The sequence below is a fragment of the Carettochelys insculpta genome, chromosome 4 (assembly GCF_033958435.1).
Source record: "Carettochelys insculpta isolate YL-2023 chromosome 4, ASM3395843v1, whole genome shotgun sequence".
Classification (NCBI taxonomy): Eukaryota; Metazoa; Chordata; order Testudines; family Carettochelyidae; genus Carettochelys; species Carettochelys insculpta.
Window position 1 is genome coordinate 117,551,817 of NC_134140.1, and position 24,127 is coordinate 117,575,943.

Below are 24,127 nucleotides of genomic sequence, written 5' to 3' on the forward strand. Positions count from 1 at the left end.
CTCCATGTAGACGAGCTGTGAGCGAACAGCAGCACTTTTGAAGTGCTATGCAGCAACATGCTAATGAGGCACTGAATATTCATTTCAGCGTATCATTAGCATTCTTCGATTTGGCCATTAGCATGGACATTTCGAAGTTTTTTGTAAGTGTAGACATAGCCCCAGAGATGGGTATGCCTGTGCAAAACATCTTATACAATACTTAGTTCCAGTACAATTTAAGGGACTTATGAATACATGTTGCAGACTGTTCAAAAGATATTAACTTAGCTTCTCATGTGATAGTCCAGCCCTACATGTGCTGGGTGTCACACATGTTGGATTGAACCCAGGTATTTCTTTCTTCAGATGGGGGAAAAAGGAGATTCTCTGACCCACTCACAGTTCAGAATGTAACTGCAACTTCTCAGCTCTGCTGATCTGCTTGTTCTTGGGAGCACAACAATTGCTAAACAAGATTAGAACTATAAAACACTTCCAAGTAAAAGCTTAGGAGGCAGACTGAGATCCTAAGGAAATGGATTCATTAGCAAAGGGAAGAAGTTAAGGGGAAATGAAGGTCCTGATTAAAATATCAAAGTCAACAGAAGGAGTCCCCATTTTCAATAGATTTTTGGATTAGGATTTACAAAAACTTTAAATATAGTATTCATTTCTGTTTTAACATCACCTCCATCAACCTGAACAGAGATGACAAGGTTGTCTCATTGACTAGGAAGCCAGACAAATACTATTTTTAATTCAATATGATCTTCCAAAGCTGCTTGTTTTAAAAAAGAGGGAACACTCATATTTCGCTCCTCTTTAGATAGCCACTTCCTTCTGCACTGGCTGTAAATAAATAAAGTGAAGAAAAATATTAGGGATTAATTCTCAGCTTTGCCTAAACATGGCCTCCCTTTTTTCCTTGATCAGTTTTGCATGCACAATAACCCAGGTTGCTACTGATTTTATTTAGAACAAAGACCAGGCAGCATCTACACCTCACCTATTTGCATGGCATTAATCTCTTCTGCCTTTATTTGCAGACTCAGAAAGGAAGGCAGGCTTTTGACTATCTGTTCCTTAATCTCGTGACATAAAAACCTCACTATCTGAAAAAAGGAATGTGTGCTGACAACATCTGCTGAAGAGAGAAAGTACCTACCCTTCCTGACTTCACAAGGGCTGAGACACGCCTATTACTCCATTGGGGGATTTGTTCTGCTTGAGTATACCAGGAAAAAGAGAGCACCACTTCATCTTAGCTATAGTATAGCAGCCTCCTCCCCATCTTCCACAGACCCTATATATTCGAGAATAATGCCTATGGGTTGTTTTATATACATATAAAACACACATAAGAGAGAAAACAACGTACTCCACCCAAGAAGCGGAGCCACACTCCATCCCAGTGAGTACAGCCAGACAATAACAATGATCTGCGACGTGCGTTTCTTTGAAGTCCACCGCATGGATTGCAGAGGCTTAGTGATCACAAGGTATCGATCGACTGAAATAGCTAATAATGTCATCATTGAGGTTATTCCAAAAAGTGCTCCGCAAAAAGCATACAGGTCACAACCTAAACAGAAAAGTGGAGCATAACATTTTTAGTGTTCTACACAAATGTCGAACTCTCTCAGACAGCCTGATGATATAAACTTCCCATCTGTGGTCCATGCAGTTCTTAACTCAAGATACTTCTCTCATCACAGAAATTACTACAGCCTCCCTGCATCATCAGGTTTAATTTCTTTTTTTGTATGCTAGGGCAAACATAACATTAATATAAAAGCAAAAAGGAAAAAAAAAAAAAAAATGTCCCATCCGCCACTGCAGGCTATAACTGAGAATCACGTGTTAATGGAAAACTGCCTCAACAAAAATCCACTACAATTAAAGTTACATTTTCCTGGAATGCTGCCCAATATAATGACCTTAACTAGGCTGAAACAGACATTTGTCTCTTAGAGACAAAAAGAGAATAAAAAAAAAAAATCATCATTGCTTTATGCGGTGGTGTTGTAACTGTGCTGATAACAAGATATTCGAGACACAAGGTGGGTGAGTTTATATACTTATTGGATCAAAATCCATTGGTGAGAGGAGCAAGTACTTATGTTACACAGAGCTCTTCTTCAGATCTGGGAGACCTAAAGTAAATCTATATTGAAATTAAACCCCCCTGGCTGACCTAAACCAGCTGACTCAAACTCACAGGGCTTGAGAGGTAAGGCTATTAAACTGTAGCACAAATTCCTGGCTCAAGCTACATCCCAAGCTTTGGGGCTGTAGCCAGACATGAACCCCCATTTGGCCTTTTCTTTTTCTCCCCCCCCACCACTGGGAGAGACAGAGACAGAAACAAGCAAGGGAGACAGGCAGCCTTTGATGTCCTGGGAACGCAGGTGTGCTGTCTCACCCAGCCTCTCTACTATACACAAAAACCAGACAGTGAATGGGCTAGCTAATGGCCGCCCTTCTGGCTGATCTCAGTAATTGACACGCCTGATCACTACCCCAGGAAAAATGGGGAATCTCCGCCCATCACCTCCAAAGGTGCCCAATTGTCCACAATTCACAGGTGCAAATTAAGCCTTGCACCTTCCCTGGGAAACCTGGGGTTCAAACACATTCCTCCCAATTGGCCACTTGAGACCAGGAAGAAGCCTACGTGACAAAAGGGGTATAAGAGGGGTTTGGCAGCCCACCCCCCTTTGAGTTCAAATCACCTACACCTGCTGGCCAGGTCTGGAATTAACTCCCAAGACTGGGGACGCCTGGTTCGTATCTACTTCTTCCCAAGGGATTGAGAGAAAGATTCTGGGTCACACCGAATCTAGGAGGCAGGGGTAAAAATTACCCCTGTATTACACTTCTTTCCTACAGGAATTGAGGGAAAGACTCTGGTTCCACCAGGCCTAAGAGGCAGGGGTGAAAATCACACCTGCAACCTGCCTTTCTTGTGTACACATTAATTGTATTAGTTTAAGCTAGCTAGTTTGTCTAAAACTTTTCTTAAGTTATATTGTGTTGTTTCCCCTTTAAAAAAAACCACAAGTACTAACTTGTACTTTAATCATTTGTCTTTGTTAAATTGTTTCTATCTTTGTATAAATAAAAAGTAACTGGTAAAGCCTCTCTAAGTGTAATTTTCCTCTTGCTGCTGTACCCGAACTAAACACAAACCAAAAAACCCAGCCTGCCCTGGCTGCTTAGCGTAGCTGCTGGTGTGGCATCACCCCCTTTGCCCCACCAGACCCTTAGCTGGCACCTGGGCATCGGCTCACAGGGGCCCTCCCACAAACCTTGTCTGGAAGTCAGTACCATTGCTTAGGTAGGGAGAATCATCACCACTCTGGGCTCTATGCTTTCCCTTCAATGGGGTGTTCACTATCAGCCAGTGCAATTGGCAGTCATGGTTAGTACTGGAAAACATAGTTCCTGCACCTAAGAACATGGGGGCTACTGGCCCTGCACACCCCTGGTCTCGCTGTTGGCCCTGAGTGCCCAGGGCTCAGACTGGTCCATCCTGTCAGCCCAGGTGCCAAAGCAGAGTGAGGCCCCCGACGTGGTGTGGGCCAATGTGTCGCAGGCCCCACAGCCATAGTGAGGGACTTCAGGCAGAGCTTCTACGCTGCAGTTAAGCATCCCTTGAGCCCAGGCTCCAGTCAGCTGGGTCTTTTAATTGTACTGTAGACATCCATGGAGTGTCACTGCTGAATACCTGGTGGAGCAGATTATTTAGCATAAGTCAACACCAATTTCATTCATTCAAGGGGAAGTGGCCAGTTAGCATTTCTCTAGTCTTGGGAGGGTGTGGGTGGACCACTCAAAGAAACCCTGTTGGAATAAAGAAATACCTCTGACTGCCACCTACTACCCCTCTCTGGAACCCAAAGATGGCACCATCAACAATTACAACCCACACTAGAGGACATGACGAAAAATCAGGATCAACCCCCTCTTCAAGCCTTCAGACACCTCCAACCTTACCATAGACAAGGATGCATAAAATGTTAGGGCAACCAGATCTTGTCAGAACAAAAGCTGAAAAAGATATACTCTTGTATTGACTGCTGTAATGATGAATCTCCCACCAAGACATATTTTAAGATCCATGGGCCCAACTCATGCTTATCACAACAACATGGAGTGTACCTCATCCAATGCATTACATGCTCCAATAATAACTATATGGGTGAAACAAGACAACCCTTGTGCTCTTAATTCATGTAGGAAAATGATACAGGACCTTAATGCCTTTCACAAAATGAGTGGCCTGTATCTGACTTCATAGTCCTCATCCTCAAAAGAAACCAGTACAATGCCTTCAAAAGGTGAACTTGGGAGCTTAATTTCATAACTCTACCTTATCTTAAAAATCATGGACTGAACACAGTCTGCAGCCCATTTAATCCTGTGCCCCCTTCATACTCTTTCCCAATGCATTTCATGGATGACCAGAGAGGGATCAATGGGCACTTCATCTTTAATAGTTCCTTGAACTATGTGTGGACTAAGCCTGCTAACACTTTGTTCCACCCTCAATTTAGCTGTGACACCCTCGTACCTCTCCCAGACCCAAGGAAGAGCTCTGGGTAAGGGTATGTTTGCAAAAGTGCTGATCCACCGGCAAGCACAATCAGTGCTGTGTGTGGCGATTGAGTGGGTCTGGTGAACGTGCACTAAATGGATCAGAGAGTACTCTGCCTTTGATTTGTATACTCCACCTTCATTGAGTAGCATCAAAGAAGGTGGTAACAGAAGATGCTCTGCCATTGATACAGCCAAGGCTGCTCCTCTGCTGCAGACCCTGCCCTCACCCTGCCCCTTCCCACATCTGTTCCACCCCAGCCCTTTCCCCAAGCCCCACCGTGCTCTACCCCATCCTGACTCTTCTCACCCATCCTCCCTGCACCCCTTCCCCAGAGCCCTCTCCCTCATGTAATGTGACTTGGAGGATCACCAGGGGGCCTGGCACAGGATGGCAGCAGGGATCATCCCCACTCTCCCCCCTATACTCACCACAGCAAAAGATGCCATGGGAAGCAGAGCAAGCCAGCAGCCTGCTCTGCTGCCTGTCTCTGCCAGATAGCTCTGCTTCACCTGAGGACTGCATTGCTCTGGGTAGCAGAGCAGAGTGGGCTGGCCCCAGCCCACTCTGCTTCCCACCACCGTGATGAATTAGAGCACGGTGGGCTGGGAGAGGGTGTTTGGGTGGAACAGAGCAAGCTGCCTGGCTCCTGCCACTGTGGTGAGGGGTGACCCCTGCTCCAGTACCACTCCCCACCCCGCAGATAAACCCCAGGCCACTCTGACCCCTACAGGTTCCCAACGTTATGAGAGACCATCCCATTCATAGGATGTAGCAGGGCCCCCCAAAGCATGGGGCCCAGGGTGGGTGCCCCAAACTATCCTATGGAGGGATAGCTCTAGATAAAGTACAGTGTAGCCACTGTGATGGATCTAACACCAACTACATTTAGTTTTTCACATAACTTAAGTTGCATAAATTAGATCTATTTAATGCAAGTAGTAGAGACTAGCCTTAAACGACAAAGTTTGTCTCTTTCACCAACTGCAGTGGTCTAGTAAAATGTCACCCACATTGGATCTCTAACTTGGTTCCAGATGAATAAAAATGCAGAGATGCTCATGATTTAAAAGCCTATACGGAAAACACAGCCACTGGACCTAGGAAATATGGTACATAATATTCTCTTAAGTTACAATTTTCCCTTTGAGGAAGAATGAGTTTTCCTTTGTATATTCTGCTAATAGACAAAGACTGACAGAGTAGAAATTTTAAGACTTTGACCTGGAAATCTGTATCAAATTGGCATTTCTTAGGATTTTCTGTGAATCTGTGTTATCACGTGACGGTATGCCTGAGAAACATGATGGTATGCTTGAGACAGAACATAGTTTCAATGACAACTGACAGCAAAAGAACCATGCCATTGTCAGGGAGCTGGAAATAATGGACCTATCCTTCTTGCCTCACTCATGTGCATGTCCCATTTATGACAATGGGTGACTTGTATGAGCATGGCAGGTGTGATTTGTACTGATACTGAAATAGGGAAGTGGGAGAGAGAAATAAAGAGTTTGGTGTAATTTCATTGATAGCAATCTAAAAGTGAAGTAACCATATTGTGAAGCAGGCCTTTAATCACAGCTTGCAATGTTTTCAAAAGAGCTACAGTTTAGAACTCACAGTCCTCCTCGTTTTGAGGTACAGAAACAGTCGGAGTCATCATTTGGCTCTCTTTTTCTCCGATTCTTTTTACTTTCACCACTTCCAGGGGTGTGGCATTGGGTACCAAGTAAACATTTGTAAGCAAAAAAAATGCATAATTCACTGTCCAATCAAGAGAAAAAAAGACTCTCTAAATAGCTATGCTACCCATAAATTGTTCAACCCATCATCAAGCATGATAACTGGTCTTAAATACTAACTGGTCATGTGATCACTTTGGTTTTGTTCTTGAAGCCAGAGGATTGATTCCTTTCATTCGGAAGAGGAAGGAACCAAACCTATAAAAACACAACTGGGTCAGGATTCAGGGACTTTCTGCTAGTCCTTTTGGTTGATGCCAAAATTCTGGCTAGTGTCTCAAGAGTTTTGAGTTGTTGCCCCCATGCAATAATTTGATGGGTAAGATATGTTACTATGCAGTGGGGGAGAGGGAGATATAAAGAAGTATTGAAAAGTACCTATTTCTCCAAGTATCCACTCTTTATGCAAGCTATTGACAAAGCAAATGGGTGCCTGGGAAGCAGACATCAGGAAGTCACTCACAGCCAAGTTCATTACAAAGTAGTTTGGTGGTGTCCTCAGCTTCTTGTTGCTTAAAAATAATACAAAAATAAGTAAACAAGCCAGACAGTGAACTTTGTATTTACTTGCTAAGAGAATCTAATACTTTCTCAGTCATAATTTTGTGCTCATTCATGAATCAATTACTATGGCTATGGTGGATATCAGAATTTTGAAACAATGACTACAGGATGGGGGAAAGGATGTATTTTCACAGAATCACAAAATCATAGGGCTGGAAGGGACCGCAGGAGGTCATCTAGTCCAGCCCCCTGCTTCAAGCAGGATCAACCCCCACTAAGTCATCCCAGCCAGGACCTTGTCCAGCCAGGACTTAAAAACCTCAAGGGATGGAGAATCCACCACCTCTCTAGGCAACGCATTCCAATGTTTCACCACCCCCCTGGTGAAGAAGTTTTTCCTAATATCTAAACTACACCTTTCCCTCTTCAACGTCTGACCATTACTCCTTGTTCTGCCATCTGACACCACTCAGAACAGTTTCTCACCCTCCTCTTTAGAGCTCCCCTTCAGGAAGTTGAAGGCTGCTATCAAATCACCTCTAAGTCTTCTCTTCTGTAAACTAAACAAGCCCAAATCCCTCAGTCTATCCTCATAGGTCTTGTGCTCCAGACCCTTAATCATTTTTGTTGCCCTTCGCTGAACCTGCTCTAGCAAATCCACATCCTTTTTATACTGGGGGGCCCAAAACTGGACACAATATTCCAGATGTGGCCTCACCAGTGCCAAATAAAGAGAAATAACTACTTCTCTAGATCTGCTCGAAATGCTCCTCCTAATGTACCCCAGTATGCTGTTAGCTTTCTTGGCTACAAGGGCACACTGTTTACTCATAACCAGCCTTTCATCCACCATAACCCCTAGGTCCCTTTCCATCATACTGCTGAGCCAGTTGGTCCCCAGCCTGTAACAATGTTTGGGATTCTTCTGCCCCAGGTGCAGGACTCTACACTTCTCCTTACTGAACTGCATCAGATTTCTTTTGGTCCAGTCCTCCAATTTATCCAGGTCCCTCTGGATTCTCTCTCTACCCTCCAACGTATCTACCTCTCCCCCTAGTTTTGGGTCATCCACAAACTTGTTGAGGGTGCAACCCAGTCCCTCATCCAGGTCATTAATAAAGATGTTGAATAACACCAGCCCCAGAACCGAGCCTTGCAGCACTCCACTTTAAACAGACCACCATCCAGATATTGAGCCATTGACCACTACCCGTTGGGCCCGACCATCAAGCCAGCTTTCTATCCATCTTATAGTCCAAGGATCCAATCCATATTTCCTTAACTTATGGACAAGAATGTTGGAGACTGTATCAAAAGCCTTGCTGAAGTCAAGGTATATCACAAGGTATTTTCCCCAATATTTGATATGTAAATGTAGAATTTTATTGAGTCTACCACCTGTACTTACCTAACTCTTTGTAATATACAGGTTGAAGATCCCTAGTCCAAAACTCTTGTCTGTCAGCATCTGTAATCTTGCATGATTTTAGTCATCCAGACTTACAATGGGTGTTGTCAAGTTTTCTGCTGTCCCATAAAGTTTTACAGCCACCAGTCCAGGCTCTGAGTTTTCTGTGTTGTTGTTTAACTGTAATTTACCCCTACACATTTTCCAAGAGCCCAGTAAGCAGCGGAAGTGTTGGTAATGCTGCTAGACAATATTGACCTCCTGTGGTCCTTCAAATTCTCTTGTTTGACCCCAGTCAGGTCCTGAGGGTACAGAACTAGAGAGGTTCAACCTGGAGCAGAAAATGACTCCAAATTGCCCAAGAAACATGCTTTTGCTCTGTAGCACTGGGTCCTAATGTGCTGTGCACACTCAGTTTTCTTTGATTAATAGCAAGTGTTCAGAGCACTTACCACTTCACAGGGCTAGGATCCATTGGAGAATATAGTGTTAAAGACACCCAAAGTATGTGGGTGAATACTGGATTTGTAACAGCTGCTGTGTTGGTTCATAAACTCACTGTGTTAGAAGGACCTAACTCATTTTTTTGCGAAGTGCTTTTTGATAACCTGAGCATCAAAGAACATACATGAGACCAAATGACATTTTATTCACCTGGAGTCTCTCATGATAGAGCTGTTACAACAGATAAAGCTACAAACACAACACTTAATTAAAATGGGAATTGGTGTATAAAGAAACAAAGCAACACAAGGTACAAAACAAAACCTAGGCATTTTCATTTCTTCTGACTAGTTCTGTAGTATTCATAATATTTGCCTTACTGGTATGCCAAATTTCTTCCTAGGAGAACTGTTATAGGCAAGTTATAATGCTTGAAGAGATATATGCACAGAATAGAAATGCTGAGACAATTTTAACTGCTTCAGTGTCACCTAATGTAACAGGTACATTGGAAAAATACACATCCAACACTGCCCTGGGTACCTATAATAAAAACTAGACAGATTAATATCACCATGACATATCTTTAATTATATGCTTCCAGAGAGAGTTGAAGCACCTGACAACAATGAAGCAGTTTATCACTACTGCAGCTCATTGTAAAGGTCTTCCACAAAGCTTTGACATGTACAGACCAAAGTGGGGTGCACATTTTTTGCCTACTGTAAATATTGTTCTCTGATCTTTCTCTTTACACTGAATCTTTGTTGAAAATGTTAGCTTTGTCAAATGGGCTGAGGTTCAGATGGACATCAAATGAAATTAATGGGTAGCAGGTTCAAAACTAATAAAAGAACGTGTTTCTTCATACAGTGCACAGTCAACCTGTGGAACTCCTTACCAGAGGACGCTGTGAAGGCCAGGATTCTAACAGAGTTTAAAAAAGAGCTTGATAAACATTTGGAGGTTAGGTCCATAGATGGCTATTAGCAAGGGGTAAGGTATGGTGACTAGCCTTTTGTTGAAGGCGGGAGATGGATGGCAGGAGACAAATCGCTTGATCATTGTCTTTGATTCACCTCCTCTGGGGCACCTGGCATTGGCTACTGTCAGCAGACAGGATACTGGGCTAGATGGACCTTTGGTCTGACCCATTATGGCCGTTCTTATGTTCTTCTAGGAGACAGACTTGTTGAAAGTCTCTGGGTAACAATAAAGTGTGTAAAAACCAAGAGTGATGTCATGGTAGGGGTCTGCTACAGACCAGGCCCACCAAAGGTGGGGGAAGGGAGGCAGTTGCCCCAGACCCAGTGTTTTAGAGGGGCCTGGAGTGCCAGACATTGCTACTTTGGCAGCAACAGCATCAGGCAGCCAGAGCTCTGAGCCCCACTGAAGTGCCACAGCAGTGCTACTCTGGTTGCATATGGCTTGGAGAGGGAAGGGCAGTGCCACAGTCTTGGCAGTGCTGAGAGCTTATGGCTCTTGGCCCCGCCCCTTCCACTCTTGACTCCACCCATTCCCAAGTTCCCCTCCCACCTTGCTCCAGGGCCCATGGAGGCTGGCGATGCCACTGTTACAGATCATCTAACCAGGAAGAACAGGCAGCTGGGGCTTTTTTTAAACTAATAACAAAATCATCCAAATCACAAGGCTTGGTGGTGACGGGGGCTTCAACATCCCAGAGATCTACTGGTGAAAAATAACACAGCTGGGCACAGATTATCCAACAAGTTCTTAGAATGTATTGGAGAAAATTATTTCAGCAAGTGGGGAGGCTGTTCTAGATCTGATTTTGGCAAATAGAGGAACTGGTTAAGAATTCGAAAGTGGAAGGCAGCTTGGGTAATAGTGATCATGAAACAGCAGAAGAGAAAACAGCAAAAAAACCACAATAGATTTCAAGAAGAAGACAGACTTTAACAAACTGAGGGACTTGGCAGGCAAGACGCCAGGGAGGAAAACAGTTCAGGAGAGCTGGCGTTTTTTCAAAGAGACAGTTACAAATCAAAAAGCAAATAATCATACTGCATAGGAACAAAAGGAAGTATGGCAAGCACTCTGGCCTAACCACGAAATCTTGAATGATCTAAAAGCAAATAAATGAATAGAAAGAACCTTCAGAAAAGTAGACCAATCAATCAAGTGACAAAAGGATGAATATAAACAAGTAGGTAGCACAAAATTAGAAAGGTGAAGGCACAAAATGAGAACAAAAACTATATACATAAAGGGTAAGAAGAAAAAAATTCTACACAGAGTACCTGTGAAAATTAGATTGGATTGGAGTCAAGAATAGGAAAAGAACGAGTTAAAATTACTTAGACGAGTTAGAGGTCTTCAGGTTGTGAGGGCCCCATGAAATGAATCCTAGAATACTCAAGGAGATGACTTTAAAAACTCAGACTACAGGAAAGATTCCACAAGCTTGGCAGGGCTGTCCCTACCCATACACAAAGCATACAACTGCATGGAGCACCGTGAAATTTAAGGCACCGAATTGCCTCACACATCATGGTGCCCAATGCAGCTGGGTGCTGGTGACCCCCATCCTCAACCATCTCTCCCTCACCAAAGGCCCAGCAAACCGCAACCCCACAGATCACAGCCAGCCCCTTCTCACCAGAAGGTGGCAAGCACTATGAGTGTGGGCCTAAGCACTCAGGAGGAGCAGGTGACTGCCATGCACCTGGAGAGAAGCGGCCATTTCCCTTTCAAAGCTCCACTGCTTTTGCAACTAGCTGTGTGGCCGCTCTGCTCCTCCTAAGTCTTCTTGCAGGGCTGAAGAATGAAAGCACCCTCTTAATGGATTATATCAAGCAATATGTTCTTGCACACCTGCAATGAAGTTGCTGTAATGAAATCACCTTTTATCATTAATGAAATTGTTTAACAATGAATTGGAAGCCACTTTTTATGAATGGGATTTTATAAATGAAAGTGTTAACCCTTTTTGGATAAGTTTGTTAAGAATTGCCTTTAAAAATGTTGCTATTTTAACTCCTTTTTAATACACTAATTTGACTACATATTGTAACTGAAACCCCATTTTAAACTTTTTATTGCCTTAATTCTGTTTAAAGTTAGGTTTGTGTGTGATCTCTTTTAAAGGTGTGAATGTGGGTGTGTTTGTGATGAGCACCATCCCCAATGCCAACCCATATCAGTGAGCAGCTGCCAGCACCACCATGATGGCTGAAGAAAAGTCAGGTGAACCCTGCAAAAGAACCTACCTGAGAGAGAAAGAGAAAAAAAGCTCCATCAAGAAAAAGATTAGAGTCACAGCTGGCATTAACTGACAATTCATAATTATACAGTGTGCTGGGGCAGTGAGACCAAGCAAGATTTATGGATTAAACATACAAAAAGATGGGTGAAAAGCCATAGGGTTGAGTCTTTTGGTTTTATGGCCATTCTCCAGGAGCATCAGTGCACACTGATATGACCCAGCTACCCTCCTCGAGGTCTAGATCACCTGGACAGTGGACTAGCATGAGCAACTGAGGCTAGTAATTGTATCCCATCTGTAGAACTGTGTGTGTGAATGCATGGTGCATAATTTTAGCCAGGGACAAGAAATTAATTTAGTATTCCTAATAAACACAGCACATTGCCTTATCTCCCCAAACAAGATGCTGTTAGTTCTATATCTCAAAGTGTGTTACGCTGACCTGTGTGATCTTCTGTCCCTCCTGTCTGCTGCCCTAAGGCTGCAGCTGAGCCTCCCTCTGTCCTGCCCCATGGTTGCCAAAACTCCCAGACCAGACCATTGCAGCAAATTGTATTCTGGGAGAGTTGGAAACTCTACATCCTGCGCCCACACCCCACAACCATGGAGCAGCTGCTCCTCCCACAAAGGGTGGGGTGCTGGGCTGCATAGGACAGCAGCATGGTAGGGGCAACCCAAAGACTAGAAAATGGCAAATATGTAGAAAAAGGGAAATAAGGGCAACCCAGAGAATTACAGGTCAGCCAGCTTAACTTCAGTACCTAGAAAAACAATGAAGCAAATAATTAAGGAATCCATATGCAAACATCTGGAAAGTAATAAGGAGATAAGGTAAGAAGTAGTCAGCATGGATTTGTCAGGAACAAGTCATGTCAAACCAACCTGACAGCTTTCTTTGCCAGGATAACAAGCCTTGTGGATGACAGTAATCAGTAGATGTGGTATATCTCAGCTTTGCTACAGCTTTTGACACAGTTTTGAATGAGCTTCTCAATAACTAAGTAGGGAAATACAACTTAGATGGAGCTACTATAAGGTGGGTGCAAAACTGGTGAGAAAACCCTTCCCAAAGAGTACTTATCAATGGTTTGTAGTCCTGATGGAATGGCATAACAAGTGGGATACTGCAGGGTCCTGAGTCCAGTTCTGTTCCATCTTCATCCATGAGCTAGGTAATGGCACAGAGAGTACATCTACAAAATTTGTTGACAGTACCAAACTGGGAGTTGCTGCAAGTACTTTGGAGGACAGGATTAAAATTCAAAGTGGACAACTGCAGAAAAGGTCTGATATCAATAGGAACAAATGCAAAGTACTCCCTTTTAGGGAACAACAATCCCAACTGCAACACCAAAACTTTCTTCTGGTCCTACTTTAAAAACAGTGACATGTTAAACACTATTTTTAAAAGAATCATTTGCATTAATTTCTCACACTCACTTGCTGATGGAGCAGTATTAACAGGCCAAGACTCAAAAGTTAGCTGTTTTAAAATGTTTCTATGAAGGACAAAATTGTGACTGTTGCAATAACATTTTACAGTGACCAAAGGGTATCAACATCAGGCCAGTGTAATTCAGACAGCTGGCCCAGATTCTCCCCTCTGCTGCTGTGAGCCAAGATGACGATGAAACCCTCAGATGGAAAGACATAAGAGTTGTGAGTGCTGACTACACAACAGGTTATGTTTACCTCTCCTACCATTAGGTTAACATTGTCATAGGTGTCAGACTCTTGCTGTTGGATGAGAGGACCCCTTCTCTGTCACTGGTCTCCACTAGCCCAGCCCTCCCAGTTGGGTGTGAAAACATACTCCCAAATGACTTCAGTTTTGCTGGCATAAATGCTCATGTACATATCACCATGTTGGTAGGAGATGTTCAATACATTGGTGGGAAATGTTCACCTGCCAACTTAGCTACTACTGCTCTTTGAGGCTACATCTACACGTGCATGCTACATCGAAATAAGCTATTTCGATTAATAACATCTACATGTCCTCCAGGGCTGGCAACGTCAACGTTCAACTTCGACGTTGGGCAGCACCACATCGAAATAGGCGCTGCAAGGGAATGTCTACACACCAAAGTAGCACACATCGAAATAAGGGTGCCAGGAACAGCTGCAGACAGCGTCACAGGGCAGACTCAACAGCAAGCCGCTCCCTTAAAGGGCCCCTCCCAGACACAGTTGCACTAAACAACACAAGATCCACAGAGCCGATAACTGGTTGCAGACCCTGTGCATGCAGCATGGATCCCCAGCTGCCGCAGCAGCAGCCAGAAGCCCTGGGCTAAGGGCTGCTGCACACGGTGACCATAGAGCCCTGCAGGGGCTGGAGAGACAGCATCTCTCAACCCCTCAGCTGATGGCCGCCATGGCGGACCCCACTATTTCGATGTTGCGGGACGTGGATCGTCTACACGTGCCCTACTTCCACGTTCAACTTCGAAGTAGGGCGCTATTCCCATCCCCTCATGGGGTTAGCGACTTCGACGTCTCGCCACCTAACGTCAATTTCAACTTCAAAATAGCGCCCAACACGTGTAGCCGTGACGGGCGCTATTTCGAAGCTGGCGCCGCTACTTCGAAGTAGCGTGCACGTGTAGACGCGCCCTGAGTTAGTTTTATTATGTCAACCCAGGAGTTCTCTGCTTTATATTGTCATGAGACATCAAAGTATAAATGTGGACAGGAAGCCTATGTTCTGCCTTCATGTATGGAGGGCATTGCTGGCATATCTTGATGACATGAACCATTGAGCTTACTGGATCCAACTTCACTCCCCAGCATCTTCAGGTAACTCTCTGTTTGGGAGTCAGTCTTGACAGTATCTATTTCATACTCTTGCGTGTAAGAAGGCAAAGGAACTCAGTCAGGCAACAGAATATAGTGGTGCAACGAAGCATTTTGTCAAATTCGTAATTTTAGTTCATCATAAAACAAATTCTGCAAGTTTATTTTTTCATAATTTTGAATTACTCAAAGTAAAGGGAATTTACAGTAATGCTTCTAGTGATGATATGGAAATGGTTGTTTCTACATCAAACAGTTGCAGAGCAAACTGATACAGAACAGTCTCCCTCACATATCACACACACTCAAGTGTACAAGCTCAAGTCACTGGGTTTGCTAAATCAACCATGTCTGGAACTGAATTTCTGTACCTGTAAAATGCATAGAGAACTAAAAGGTTTCCTATGACTCCAACGGATCCAATTACAAGAACACAGGTTCCAGTAATGTAAAGGATATGAACGGGAATTTCTGCTTTTGCCATAGTGTATTGATGAGTTCCCATATCCAAGATCTGGAAAGAAAAGCAAAGGAAAAGCAAGAGTTACCACAATCAGTGCTGTTAGTCAAGGGGAGAATTAGCCCTCACACTGTATCACCCTAAACACATGCTACAACTTAAAGACAGATTCTTACATACATTGAGACACTTTGATAAGGCTGTGTAGAAAAACTTGGTCTTGCCATTGACAATGGTATATTTGTACTAAGTGTAAACAGAACAATTTATCTTCCCTGCCTCTCTATCCAGCACCATTAACAAACAGTGTACACAAACGTAAGGAAAAATCCACTACTAGATTATGTGAGAGATTGCAAGAACAGTCTCACATTACAATAAGAAGTTGGCTCTAAATATATCTACTTACTTTTTTGCTGAGGACATGTGAATAAAACTAAAATAACATGGAGTTTAAGGAGAATTCCTAATAAACTCCTCTATTATTTCATATTTATGTAAAGTACCATCAATCCATTGATTTGACAAAGAGTAAAGTTTCCTATGTTCTATCCCCCAGTCCTCTTGACTGACAGCACTGAGAATGCTACATAGGAAAAATAGAAGAAAAGAGGAAAGTCAGCTGCTATAGCAATAGCTGTGTCAGTACAAGCATGTTAAATATTTGACATTTCCATTGCTGCTACTATAACACGTGCACTAATAAAAATATGCCATGAATTCCAGGTTTTTTAAACGAGTTTGAATTGGGCCGCTGGAACAATTTTTATATGGGAAGTGCTGAGAGCTATTGAGTTAACCTGTAAACCCTGTGTATAAGGGACACCAATTCAAATCGGGGGTGCCACAATACCTCCATACCTTTAGTTCCAGCACCTATGCTGCTGACCAAATTCAGAAAACAAGACAGCCTGTGGCCAATCCACTCAGATCTTATCGGCACTGTTAATGAGAAGATTGGGCACTGCCAGTCCAATAGAGATTGACAGCCCAAGGCTATGTCTACACTAGCCCCAAACTTCAAAATGGCCACACAAATGGCCATTTTGAAGTTTACTAATGAAGCACTGAAATGCATATTCAGCACCTTGTCAGCATGAGGGTGGCCGCGGCACTTCGAAATTGACGTGGCTCGCCGCCGTGCAGCTCGTCCTGACGAGGCTCCTTTTCGAAAGGACCCCGCCTACTTCGAAGTCCCCTTATTCCCATGAACAGATGTCATGATTGGGAATCATGGGACCCACTACTCTATTGCCTCAATTCTCCACATAAAATCATCCTCCTCCTAAATGTCAAATATTCAACATACATGAACAGATGGGAATAAGGGGACTTCGAAGTAGGTGGGGTCCTTTCGAAAAGGAGCCCCGTCGGGATGAGCCGCGCGGTGGCGAGCCGCGTCAATTTCGAAGCGCCGCGGCCGCCCGCATGCTAACGAGGCGCTGAATATGCATTTCAGCGCTTCATTAGGAAACTTCAAAATGGCCATTTGTGTGGCCATTTCGAAGTTTGGGGCTAGTATAGACATGGCCCAAGAGAGATTATTTACTAATTGCTAACAGTGTGTTACTCACTCTACAGCCATATAGGGATCTTACAAACTAGTTCACATACTAATGGTTTAGATAGCAGTTAATGAACCTATGGCATTTTATACCAGATGATGATCTGGCTCCGAACCAAATTCTGCCCTCATCTGCACCAAGTCTCAGAGGATGTAAAGCAGGGCAGACTGTAGCCCATAAGGACTATGCCAGGCAAGAATACCAATAAAGTTGAGAAAGTTTTGACTCTTTACCTCAAGATATGTTACACCTTATGGATTTGAAGTTAGTGAGTAAAGCTCCTCTTTTCAATTTGCCTCTTAGTTCCATGGACCTCCTTTATCTCTTTCTTCTTACCTTTTCTATTATGTATGTTTTTCATCTTCTTTTGCAGGGTTTCCCAACCTATGGGTTTCCATTACATTTCAAAAGGGTCGTTAGTCGGGCTGGGCAGCTCCATAGGCAGCTATTTAGAAACCATTCACACTCCTGAAGGGTTCTCAACTTCTTAATTGGATTAACAGCCATCAAGCAGTTAAGCCAATCAATTAAACTGAGAACTATTTCAGCTGCAGGGCAGAGAAAGCACCCAGCTCAGGTAAGGTATAGGTCTGAGTCCAAGGTTGGGAAGGAGGGCAGAGCTGATCAGCTCCCTGGCTTTCAGCCTCTGCAGGGGATGTGGTCCCTGCAAACCCCAGCAGGGTTCCTGCAGCTGACCCTGACAAATGGGGCTCTGAGCTCCAGCTGGCTTCCAGCTGTGGGGGTTGGAGTTCCCCATGCACCTGGGTGACTCGCACAGCCAGCTGGAGCACCATGCCCCAGCCAGCTTCCAGCCATGGGAGGTCCCCCGTGCCTCCCCAACCTCCCTCCAGCCTGTGAGTGACTCCTAGCCCTTGAGTGTGACTCCCCAGCCCCCACTAGACCCCTCCAGCCAATGAGTGTGACTGCCCTAGCCCCCTGTAGCCCCTGAGTGATTTCCCCTTTTCTATGAAATAACTTATGAATATATAAACATGAGGGGGCACAATTTTATATTCTTGCCTCAGGCACAAAATTAGCTAGTTATGGCTCTGCTCTCTCTCTTCCCTGCTGCTGTTTTTGAATTGTCTTGAGTCACCAAGTCTTCCTGAATTGTCAAAATGGGTCCCTGTCTGGAAGAGATTGGGAACCACTACTCTATTGCCTCAATTCTCCACATAAATCCTCCTCCTCCTCCTTGAAATTAATGGAAACTTCAAGGTTTGGACGTTAACATATAATTGTCTGATCTATGCAGTCTCACCCCTATCTAATTATTTGCAATGGTATTGCTCACTACATTTTACCTGTAAGGAGAAAATGAAATGCTTGGACCTAAGAATTTATGTATTCCATAAGATGTCTAGTACATTTTGTGGTACTCTGAAAATTATAATGCTAATAAAGCAGGTAGAAGATGTGTGGGAAAGAAAATGGCATAAGAATATACCATTATATAGAAGTAGAAGAAAGTTGTAAGAAAGGGCTCCAAAGCACGGAAGAAAGCATTAGCAGAGAGGTCCTACAGGCTAAGGTTGGAGTCAAAGAGGAGAACCCTTTTGCTGAAGAGTTTTTAGAGGGGTGGCTATGTTAGTTTGTTTCAGGAAAAATAATGAAGAGTCCCATGGCACCTCAGACTAAAATTTACTGGAGCCCACTTCAGACGCATGAAGTGGAAACTACAGTCTGGCGGGGATATATAAAACACATGACAAGATGGGAATATTACAGTAGTATCCAGAGAACTAGAGCTATCGAGGCTAATTCAGGCAGGGTGGATGTGGCCCGCTCCCAATAGTTGATGAGAAGGGGAAACTACCAAGATTTCACATGACACTATCAGACTGGGTCTGAACAGAGACTGGGAGTGATTAGCTCACTGCAAAAAGTAATTTCTCCCTATTAGTTTTGACAGGAAACCTGTCCCCACCCCCCATTCTTTAAGGAAAGCAGTTTGTGACTATAAATAGGCATAACTTAGATGCACGAGGACAATATGGGTCTTGTAACCTATTGATTTCAATGGTATACATCAGCTGGATCTGTAAACCCTGTTTTTCTGCATGTATCGTTTTTGTATTTGAACTTATGAGTATTGTCTATGTATTTGCATTCCAAATGTTTGTTTTGGTGAAGACCTCAACAGGAGGCATGGCTATGCTATGTGAGAGCATGACTTATCAGGGAATAGCTACACTTGACTAACAAAGGGCCTTATGGGGTACCAATCCACATCTGAAGAACTTTTCTGTATACATTCAGACCAGCAAACAGGCAATGGCTGATTGCCTAAAAAGGACAGGCGATGATCTCCATCTTGGAATGTACTTTTACAAAAAGAAAAATGGAATTTCCCTCCAGAGGGGAAGATATAAAGAGCTCCATGAGGGTACCCCCATCTTGGCCTTCAGCCTTCCTTGGAAATTGCCTGACACACACTAAAAGGGGAATAGTAACAGAAAGGAAGCCGTGCTAGTCTATACACCATCAAAACAAAAAGCAGTCAAGTAGCACTTTAAAGACTAGCAAAATACTTTATTACGTGAGCTTTTGTGGGACAGACCCGCTTCTTCAGACCATAGCCAGACCAGAACAGACTCAATATTTAAGGCACAGAGAACCAAAAACAGCAAGCAAGGAGGACAAACCAGAAAAAGATAATCAAGGTGAGCAAATCAGAGTGGAGGGGTGGGGGGGAAGGTCAAGAATTAGTTGAAGCCAATTATGCAGACGAGCCTCTATAGTGACTCAAAGTTGTCGTCCCGGTTTAGACCATGTATTAATGTGCTGAATTTGAATATAAAAGCCAGATCAGCTGCTTCCCTTTGAAGAACAGTGTGAAAGTTTTTTCAGTAACACACATACCTTTACGTCATTAATAGAATGCCCCATTCCATTAAAATGTTGACGAACTGGTTTGTGGATCTGGAGTGTTTTGAGGTCTGTTTTGTGCCCATTAACCCTTTGTCTAAGGGAGTTAGAAGTCTGTCCAATATACAAAGCATCTGGGCATTGTTGGCACATGATGGCATATATGATGTTAGTAGAGGAGCATGAGAAAGTGCCTGTGATTCTGTGAGTAACCTGGTTAGGTCCAGTGATGGTATTTCCAGAGAAGATGTGGACAAAGCTGGCAGCGGGCTTTGTTGCAGGGAAAGGTTCCAGGACTGGTATTCTTGGGGTATAGACTGTGGCTGTTAGTGAGGATCCTCATAATGTTGAGAGGTTGTCTGTAGGTGAGAACAGGCATGTCACCCAGGGCCTTCTGGAGTGTGGCATCCTGATTAAGAATAGGTTGTAGGTCTTTAATAATTCGTTGCAGTGGTTTGAGTTGGGGGCTGTAGGTGATGACCAGTGGTGTTCTGTTCTTGGCTTTTTTGGGCCGATCTTGGAGTAGCTAGTCTCTGGGTATTCGTCTGGCCCTGTCGATTTGTCTTTTTACTTCTCCTGGGGGGTAATTCAGGTTTATGAATATTTGGTAACGATCTTGTAGTTTTTGGTCTGTCACTTGGATCAGAGCAAATGCGATTTTATCTAAGAGCTTGACTGTAAACAATGGATCTAGTCACGTGTGCAGGATGGAAGTTAGAAGGGTGTAGATAAGTATAGCTATCAGTAGGTTTTCGGTACAGTGTGGTACTGTTCCGGCCATCCTTGATTAGTACTGTAGTGTCCAGGGAATGTATCTCTTGCATGTTGTAATCGAGGCATAAGATGATGGTGGGGTGTAGATTGTTAAAGTCTCTGTGGAATTCTTCTAGAGTCTCTGTACCATGGGTCCAAATCATAAAGATGTCATCAATGTATCTTAAGTAGAGGAGGGGTAATAGGGGACGAGAGCTGACAAATCATTGTTCCAGGTCATCCATAAATATATTAGCATATTGTGGGGCCATGCGGGTGCCCATAGCAGTTCCACTAATCTGTAGGTATAAATTGTCCCCAAATTGGAAATGATTGTGTGCGAGAACAAAGTTACAGAGGTCAGACACCAGATTGGCTGTGGTAGCATCAGGGATGGTATTCCTGATTGCTTGTAATCCGTCTTTATGTGGAACATTAGTGTACAGAGCCTCTACATCCATGTGGCAAGGATGGCATTATCAGGAACTTTTCCGATGTTTTGTAATTTCCTCAGGAAGTCGGTGGTATCTCGGATATAGCTTTTTCTAATTTGTCCTCCTTGCTTACTGTTTTTGGTTCTCTGTGTCTTAAATATTGAGTCTGTTCTGGTCTGGCTATGGTCTGAAGAAGTGGGTCTGTCCCACGAAAGCTCACCTAATAAACTATTTTGCTAGTCTTTAAAGTGCTACTTGACTGCTTTTTGTTTTAAAAGGGGAAAAGAGCTTTACAGTGTACAAGAGACCCAAGTCAGGATAAGATCTTTTCTGACCTGAAGCTTTTGCCTCACACAAGAACAGCTGTTTAGGATAAGAACTCGCATGTAACTAGATTCATAGCAGAATAGAACTAGCTATGCGTTTTTGTATTTCAATTTTGTAACCTGCTTTGATCTGCCTGTTTTACTTGTAACCACTTAAATCCTACTGTTTTGCTTAATAAAAACTCTTTCGTTACCTATTCACACTGTGGTTGATATTACCACCTGAGGAGGGCCACCACGATGCATCTCTCCCTTTCATTGATAAAGGGGGCTTATTTAATGAGCCCTCCTTGAGCAAAAAACTTTTGCTTAGAGACAGATTTATTTTGGGTTTTGATCCTTCTTGGGGGGGCTGATTTTCCTGGGTGCTATGCACCTAGAACTGCACCTGCTCAGAGCTGTTCTTAGTAAGTGTCTGCATTGCTTTACGTGGTCATGGGATAGGAGGAAAGGTCCTATCTTGGACTGATAACTGGTTAAAAGATAGGAAACAAAGGAGAAGAACAAATTATCAGTTTCCAGAATGGAGACTGGTAACTAGTGGTGTCCCTCAAGGACTATGCTGGGGAATCAATCCTATTCAACGTATTTATAAATCTGGAGAAAGGGGTAAACAGTGAGGTGGCAAAATTTGCTGATGATACTGAACTGCTCGATATAGTTAAGAACAAAGCAGATTGTGAACAGCTTCAAAAAGATCTCACAAAACTAGGTGACGGAATATTTTTTCTATTGTGTATCACTTTGCATTTATCAGCTTTAAAAATCTTTTGCCATTTTGTTGCCCAAATATAGATACAAAATGATGGGAACTAATTTAGATGTAAACTCTCAAGACAGATCTTGGAATCCCTGCGGATAGCTCTCTGAAAACATCCACTCAGTGTGCAGAAGCACTCACAAAAAGCAAACAAACAATGTTAAGAATCATTAAAAAAAGGGGACAGATAAGATCTTATTTCCTCTACATAAATCCATGGTACTCCCACATCTTGAATACTACGTACGGATGTGGTCACCTCATAGCAAAAGAGATACATTGGAAAAGGTTCAGAAAAGGGCAACAAAAATAATTAGAGGTTTGGAATGGTTGCTTATATGAAGAGATTTTAAAGACTGGGACTTTTCAGCTATGTAAAGAGACGACTAAGGGGCAATACGATAGAGGTCTATAAAATAATGATGGGTTCAGAAAAATTGATTAAAATGGTATTTATTGTTCCCATAACATAAAAACCAAATGGAATTAATGGGTAGCAGGTTTAAAAGTAAGTATTGCTTCACATGGGGCATAGAACTCCTTGGGGAACTGGCCTGTGGAATGCCTTGCCAGAGGATGTTGTAAAAACCAGGACTTTAACAAGGTTCACAAAAGAACTAGACATTCACGGAGAGTAGGTCCATCACTACTTATTAGCCAGGAGGGGTAGGAATGGTGTCCCTAGCCTTGGTTTGTCAGAGGCTGGAAATGGATGACAGGTAATCATTGAGTGATTTCTCTCCTGTTCTGTACACTCCTTCTGGGCATCTGGCATTGGCCACCATTGGAAGACAGAATACCAGACTAGAGGGATATTTGGTCTGGCCCACTATGGCCACTCTTATGTTCTCTGGAAGGGCTAGTGGGGGTGGGAACCCCCACCTCCATGTCTTGGTTGGGAAGACCAAAGGATCTGACTCAGCTGGACAGGTTGGTGGGGATCTCTAAAGAGTAAGAAGGCAGGTGTCAGTGGAGCTGCTCAGCACACTGAAGAACATCCCAAGGCGTCTTCTGTGACACCACACTGTCATTCTTATTCTCACCTTCTCGTTTATTGTTGGGAGTGTGCCATGTGTGTATGTATCCCTCCCTGAACATAGCTTTCACTTCATGCATCTGGCAAAGGGGCCTGACCCCACAACAGATTATGCCCAAATACATTTTTTAGTATTTAAGGTGCCACAGGACTCCTTGCTGACTTTTCTCAAAGAGAAAAATACTCTTCAGCAAATTGTCAAGAGCTTGGATGTCTGGAAAGATGGTTTACAAATGGGAGATTACTTTATGGAATATCTTGAAGGTAGAGATGCCGCACTAGAAGTTATAAGCACGTTGTTTACTTGGATATCACTTGTGATCCACTATGACCCCCAGATTCTTTTCTTCCCCCACTATGACCCCCGGACTCCTTCCTAGGCCACCATTTCCCACACATAAAACTAAGTATTCCCTTCCGAGATGCAATACTTTGTATTTACCCTTATTGAATTTCATCTCAGTTTCTTCAGACTATTTCCCAGTTTGTCCAAATAATTTTTAATTCCAGTCATAGCCATAAGTAGTATGGGTGTGTGGGGAAAGTGCTGCATCATCTTCAAGTTTTGGGTATCCCACCCCGGCACGCCTGGGGCTCAGGGTCCCTGCTGTCAGGTCTGTATAAGTGGTCACCAGCCCCAGCGGTAGGGGGTGATGAGGGTACAGACAGGAGTAAGTGGTGGAGGGGGCATTCAGCACCCCCCACTCCAAAAACTGTTTCAATGCTGCTAGTTTTAATCCTATCCTCCAAAGCACTTACAAATCCTGCCTATTTCAAATCTTCCACCAACTTTATAAGTCTCCTCTGTCTGCCATTATCTATATGATTGACAAAGCTATTGAACAGAATTGGACCCAGGGCTGATCACCCTCGCACTCTCTAGTTATGCCCTTCCAGCTTGATTGTAAATCACTGAGAACTCTCTCTGGGAATAGCAGCTCCATCTAGGGTGTATTTCCTTAGTTTGTTCACAAGAAGATCATGTAAGACAGCATCAAAAGCCTTAGTAAATTCAAGGGAAATTGAAAATGAAAATGAGGTGCAGATTTACGTATCTGGCACCTCATTTTCATATTCTTCTTTTGAAAGATCTTCTTTCAAAAGAAGAAAAGCCGTACAGACACGGCTCTTTCAAAAGTAAACCCCATCTTTGAAAAAATCCTTCTTCCCTTTTTTTTTAATGGTAAGAAGAGTTCTTTTGAATATGGGGTTTACTTTCGAAA

At 43.4% G+C, this 24,127-nt stretch overlaps 1 protein-coding gene across 1 annotated transcript in view; it reads right to left on the reverse strand.

Annotated features, from left to right (window-relative positions):
• The window catches only part of LOC142012788 (melanopsin-like), a 72,507-nt gene that overhangs the window by 29,943 nt on the left and 18,437 nt on the right, over positions 1–24,127 (reverse strand). The window contains exons 2-4 of the mRNA XM_074993588.1: positions 15,074–15,216; positions 6,703–6,836; positions 1,361–1,564 (exon numbers count right to left, since the gene is read on the reverse strand). Coding sequence (XP_074849689.1) covers positions 1,361–1,564; positions 6,703–6,836; positions 15,074–15,207 — 472 coding nt within the window. The 5' untranslated portion in view covers positions 15,208–15,216. The remainder of the gene's footprint in view (positions 1–1,360; positions 1,565–6,702; positions 6,837–15,073; positions 15,217–24,127) is intronic.